General features: G+C 34.4%; 1 protein-coding gene across 1 annotated transcript; it reads left to right on the forward strand.

The window, feature by feature from the left end:
• Positions 1-338: 338 nt before the first annotated feature.
• On the forward strand, positions 339-2446 carry LOC140007715 (BTB/POZ domain-containing protein At5g17580-like). Its single transcript, XM_072050813.1, has 3 exons — positions 339-388; positions 466-535; positions 689-2446. The coding sequence occupies exons 1-3, from the start codon at positions 354-356 to the stop codon at positions 2309-2311; spliced, it is 1728 nt and encodes a 575-aa protein (XP_071906914.1). The 5' UTR covers positions 339-353; the 3' UTR covers positions 2312-2446.
• The last annotated feature ends 4316 nt before the right edge of the window (positions 2447-6762 follow it).

A 6762-nucleotide genomic window follows, 5' to 3' on the forward strand; every position in this document is an offset into this window, starting at 1 on the left:
AGCATTAAATTTCATGATTATGTAGCTAAAAAGTTTATACCGTATTCAATGTAACACTGATACCAGAAGTTATTTAAGTTTCAATTGAGCATCCGTTGATTGAAGTATGGGCTGGAAAACTTAAGTTATGGTTACTGCATTACATATCACCTCAGATGCACTGTTGTTGCTTCACAAATATCTGTATATTATTGCAAATAAATTGAACCAAGATAAGAACATACTAATTTGTTGTATTACTGGAGAATAATTTGATCTCAGGGTTTCAAGATTTTTGTCTAGCTTGCAGATTTGAATAATCATCATCTCCTTGTTCTGGAACCAATTTGTTGCATCACTGGAAGCTATATATAATGGCCACCGGGCAGTTTATGGATTCTGCAACCAGGTAATAAGTTAAGGACCATACCCTTCTTTGTTAATCTAGGAATCAATTTTGTAAACCATTTTTTCTTCTTTGATCAGGAAGTCAAAATCTAAAGCATCATCAGAAGTGCAACTTTGTGTTGATGGTGTACCTTTTACACTAGACAGGGTAAGAACATCCTCTAGATGGAGCCATTTCGCTTCCCATTTTTTTCATCCTCTAATTGGTTAAGAAAATCTTGTCTTTTAAAGGCCCTGATTTAGATATCCCTTCTGCTTTGTTTAAAGTTTATATAAATCTGATAGTTGTTAACTGTATTAGGAACTTCTGGCTTCTAAATCATCAAAGCTAGCTGTGTTGCTCAAAGATCATCCAAGTGAGGATCTCACAAATGTTCTTAGAGATGCCCCTGCTGACCCAGAAACATTTGAGCTAGTTGCAAGATTCTGCTATGGCTACGAAATCAACCTGTCAACCGAAAATGTCACGCATGTTGCTTGCCTAGCCCACTACCTTGGAATGACTGAGAGCCACTGCACCAATAATTTGTTCAGCAAGGCTCTGGACTTCTTTGAACACCAAGTTGTTTCTAGTTGGAACAAATCCATTAGAGCCCTCAAGGCCGCAGAGGATATTCTTCAACAAGCAGCGGATCTTGGCCTGGTTGGTGCCTGTGTCGAATCAATAATCTTAAAGGCTTTGGAACATCCGCATCTTCTTGGAGAATCATTCAAGGACTTGACCTCCAATGATGAAGGAGAGGACAATGAAAATTACTTCAGGCCAAATGTTCGGAGGAAACTCTTTGCTTTGGAATGGAAATATGAAGATTTGTCAATATTGTCTCTCAGGCTCTATGAGCCCATCATTGGTGCAATGATTGAGCGGAAAATCCCAGCAGAATACATAGGTGCAGCTGTATGTCAGTATGCAAAAAAGTGGGTACTTTTCAGCATGAAAGAAGGGGATGATGGTTCAATTTACAAGAAAAGTATCCAGAGAGAGATAATTGAAGCAGTGGAGAGAATGTTACCAAATGCAAGAGGACTAATACCCTGTGCATTACTATTTGAAATGCTACGGTCTGCAATAGCCTTCGATGCTAGTAACGAGTGTAGAAATGGATTTGAAATCAGGATTGGGAAGCAATTAGACCAGGCGACTGTGAAAGATCTCCTGATACCTTCTCAAGGATATGCCAAGGAAGAACGGTATGACACAGAATGCGTGAGGAGGCTCATGAAGAATTTCTATCGCAATTATACTGGAAAAGATGGACATGAATTGATCACAGTGGCAGAACTTATTGAGAACTTTCTGATTGAAATTGCTAGTGACATAGACTTAAAGATGAGCACATTTATATCACTTACTGACTTTTCACTTGCAGCATCTAGAGGAATTCTACAAAATTCAGATGGAATGTACAGGGCTATAGATATCTACTTAGACAAGCATAGATATCTGACAGAATCTGAGAGAGAAGAGGTATGCCACCTGTTGGATTGCAGCAAGATGTCTCCAGAAGCTTGCTTACATGCTTCAAGGAATGAAAGATTGCCTGTGAGAGTAATGGTGCAAGTGCTATTTGCAGTTCAGTTGCAAATGCGAGAGACTATGCCAAAGGAAATCAAGGGATCAGAGGAGGGGAGATTATTTTTAAAAGGGGCAGAGGAAGAGGAAGAGGAAGAGGAAGCAGCAACAAGGGGTTGCAACAGCGAAGAAGAAGTGATCAAGGCAGAGATGGAAAAGATGAGCAGCAAAGTGTTGGAACTGGAAAGAGAATGCGATATGATGAGAAGGGAAATCCTGAATGGTAGCTGCAGGAAAGCTAGAAAAGGAAAAGTGAACATGTGGAAAGAAATGAAGAGGAAGTTAGGATGCATAACCAGCATGCATAATTGCAACTGCCATGTCAAGAAGAAGAAGGTCCATCCAAAATAGGAATGCAAATATCAGCTTTCTTTCTTTGTACTCTTTTTCCTTATTCTTTTGTTTTTTTGACTTGAATATGTCTGATAGGATATTTCTGGAGATTGCTTATTAATTGATGGGACGACTATGAATGTTCTGCTCTAACTAGACCTTGATCTTTTGGCAGTTCTAGTTTAAGTGGTTCTCATTTCAAGTTTCATTTTTTCAATTATTTGTTGCTAAGTCAAAAGTTATTTTCTACTTCTTAGATTATGTTGGAAAGTGAAACTATGTAATTTTCCATAGTACAGCACAGCACCTGTGATGATACAGATTTTTGTTGGTTATCATTTCCTGCATCAAATGTGAATGCAGAATTAAGTTCTTTTCTTCTAGTGTTAAGGATGGTTGGTGGCAATAGAAAAACCAAATGAAGCCATGATCTGAGTTTCAAGCAAATTGTGCTACCTGTTCTGCAATATTGCACCAAGTTTTTTCCCATTGATATTTTATGTAGCGTTAATCATGCTTTACCCTCTCAACGCAATACGGAATCACCCTTTATCATTCCAATATTGGATATATCCACTTTGTTCCTCACCTCCTGCATTTTCTTTCTCTTTTGGATCTATCGTCAACAATCTATTCTACTCTTATACTAGAGGGGAGAGCGTGTCTAATTAGACTTGTATGAGATTGGAGGTGAGTTTTTAAACCAGACAAGTGTATTAATGCATTTTCTAAATCTTATGACGAAAGGAAGTATTATACTTCCCGCTAATGCACGAGGGAGGGCAGACCAAAGCCCAATGGTTGCATGTATACACTTTGTCACCTCACTTGAGCAAATTTTTAGAAATAATGTAAAAAAAAGTCACAAATTTAGGGGGAAATGCACACCATTTCTTCATATAGGGTCACTGCAATTGAGCTATGCAACACCTTGACATATCATTTCCTTTTTCATTTTTTTCAACACCATTTGCAAACTTTTGCATTCGAATCCCAAAAAGATTTTTTTTTTTTAAATGGTGTCCTAGATGTGGCGACACTGTTGCATTTATAAGGAAGTGTGTGGTAAAAAAGGGGGGATGAGAGTAATAGGAGAAGTGGAGCCACATGTTGAGAGAGATAGCAGAGAGTGCAATGAGCAGAATGTGGTGATTGTATTTTTGGTATTTTTTTGGATGTTTCTGGGTCCGTTTGGATTAGCTGTTTTTGGGGTTATTTTTTAAAAACTATACTATTCATGTTGAGAGAGATAGCAGAGAGTGCAATGAGCAGAATGTGGTGATTGTATTTTTGGTATTTTTTTGGATGTTTCCTATTTTTTGTCTTTTTTTAGTTTATTTTGAATATCTTTGAATCTTTTTATGGAAAAAATTATTAAAAAAATATCTTCAAACAACACCTTCTGAATTAATTTTTATTTGTTTGTAGGTAATTTAATAGTATAACGAATTCTTAGGGCATAATATGTCGTAGGAGATAAATTTTCTAAACAGAATAAATGATAGACAATTGCAAAAATATATGAAAAGTAAACAAATTTTTTTAGACAATTTCTCAAGTTGATGATTTAGGTCATAGCTTACCTTGCATGAGTAAAATTTTTTTCTTTTACTTTTAGATAAAATAACATATTTTGATACAAGTTGACCCTAAAATAGACACCATTTTGAACTTTTAACCTTTTCTTTTCAAGTAACTTTGTATATTTATAAAATAATATGAGTGTTTTCATCAAAAAATGTGACCCGTGTATAGCATTGGTGAGAATGTTGATATACCAAATTAGATATACTAATAACCAGGGAGGGACTTAAGTTCCTTCATGGGCTGTAGGTGACGGTTCAAACCTCACGTGTAGTGAAAAAAAATCTAAGAATTGTGTCATAACACTCCCTTAGTCTAGTTAGATCTGTATACCCATCCACCTTAGGCCAAATGTATCGTTGCTAATAAAAAAAAAATAACAAGATAGTTAATAGTTAATTATGATAATTTCATTAGTTGATTTAATGCTGAAGAGCCAAAGTCTCATGTGTTATTTTTGTTACAATTAATGTTTTTTTCAAGGAAATTCAGAATGTGAATTTAGATTTACTGGTAAAGCTTGAGAAGAACCAAATATTCTATAGTTGAAAGAATCTCATAAATATTTTTCTTTTCTCCTTGTTGCTAAAAGAAAATAATTTTTTTTATGAAAGAAATATGCTATGCGAGCATGTGTCTTTTGGAATTAAACTATGAATGTGGGATTAAGAATTGTCCTTTTGCATGTATGCGCAATAATGATGGCGTTGATTTTTTTTTAATTGATATGTGCTGCAGCATCCCTTTTAAAAAAAACAAAATTCATTTTTGCATTCCAGACCCAATGCAAAAGTTTTCAAATCATGTCGAAAAAAATGAAAAAGGAAAAGAAATGTTAGGGTCGCCCCACAACTCAATTGCAACGATCTTATATGAAGAAACGGTGTGTATTTTTTTCCCAATTCTGTGACTTTTTTTGGCATTATTTCTAGAAATTTGCCCCTCATTTGACTAGTGGGAGTTAAAAACTATGATACCATCAAAAAATTATGATAGAATGACTTTAAAATCCATAGTGTTAATCATAGCTGGCCCCAAAAAGCATCAATGTGATCACACTTTATAAATTTATGTGGCATATGATTTAAATCATATCAGGTCCCAATTCATACCCAAATTCACACCTTACTTCAACTCGCATATATTATGAAAAAACTTGGAGGAGGTTTAAGGACATGCAATTTTAAATATTGAACAACATAGATAAGAATTTTCAATAAAATTCAATTAATAGATAATATTCCATCTTTTGAGTTCATAATTATTGCACACAACATTCTTGAATATGGATTTCTGTTTCGCAAAATGGTAATTAGATAGTATTTTTGTCATATTTAAATTTTTATATATTTTTATTGTTTTTGAATTTAACTTTTATTAAATACACAATCATAAGTACCCATGGACACTATTAGGTAACCAGTCCATGAAGTCCGGGTTTGAATCTAAAAAATACCCTAGGATAGGAGCACCTAAGGCAAGGACAAACTTCCATTTAATCCGCCAAATTAAGTACATTTGTATTTTCCAATATCTAGGGCAGACAACATTTTCTACAGCAAATTCCGCTTTTTAATATCTGAACATGGACTCTATTCCTAATCCAAGTCATACAAAAGGTTGGGCTAAAAATCCTATCGAAATTCTCACGATTTGGATTATTAATTTGTCATTGAGTTCTGGACTCAACTTTTTGCAATATGTTTGCAGCTCTAGATTAGAGGTTTGTTTCATGAAAATAAAAGCTGTAATGTGGCAAAAAAAAAAAATGCAAGCCGAAAAGGCGGTGATTTGGGAGAGACCAAAAGCCACATGATCTTTTTTTTTTCTTTTTTTTTTCCGTTCAAGTAAATAGATGTTGTTTTGAGTTAGACAGGGACCTTGGACAGAGATGCTAGACAGAGTATATGAAGTGCCAAAGTTCTACTCCCTCATAATTCATTTATTTAGTTTTCCAATCTATAACACTTCATAGTAACTTTTGTGTAGTCACTCTTGAAATTTTAAAATACTCAAACACACAAATAAAAAACATAGAGTCTAAATTAGAGGACATGAATAGTTAATCATAGTCAATTAATCAACCAAATAAGTAAATAATTGCATGCCTGTTAGAAAAGAGGAAACTTTTCAGCAGGCCCCTAAACTATTCACTTTTTTTTTATTTTGGCCCCTCAACTATAAACTGTAACAGATTATGCCTCTAAACAAAAAAAATGCTTAATTTAAGGACTTTTGTTAGATTTCATCATTAGAGATGATGGTATTAGGGGCAAAAACGATCGAATAGATAGAAGAAGTCTCGCGATAAGAATGAAATTTAAAAAAAAAAGGAGAAAAGTGTTGAAGGGCCTCCTTTGCTTCCTCTCTACTTTCTTAGTTCTCTAAAATTCTTTGAAAATGGAAACATCTTCTTGGGAAGTCTGTCCGATTGCAAAGTAGCAGTCGGCTAACAGAATCAAAAGCTTTGGGTGGGTGTTTCAGATTAGAAGCAAAAAATGAACTGGATGATAAGAGAGCGAGGACTACAATTAGATCCATACTTAATTTACGGTAAGTCGATTAGCTCTTATTTTGAGTAGTTTGGCATTGCATTATTATAAATGCCATGTATTGCAATTATAGGGTTTAAGAAACTGTTGTTGCTTTGTTATTGTTTGATTACGAGGAGCAAAAACAAGTTTGTTGTTTACAAAAATGCATTTTATGGGGTTCTATTGGTTGTACTTGTTTTCTACTAATGTAGTTAGCAGAATTATTATATTTCATTTGTATATAGTTTAGAAATTTGGGAATTTGGTCATACATCTAATAATTTAATTGAATAGTATATTAAGTCCATTAATAATCTATAATTTAAATGTGCAGAGGAGGATTCAGTTCTA

This window comes from Coffea arabica, chromosome 5c, assembly GCF_036785885.1.
Source record: "Coffea arabica cultivar ET-39 chromosome 5c, Coffea Arabica ET-39 HiFi, whole genome shotgun sequence".
Taxonomy (NCBI): Eukaryota; Viridiplantae; Streptophyta; class Magnoliopsida; order Gentianales; family Rubiaceae; genus Coffea; species Coffea arabica.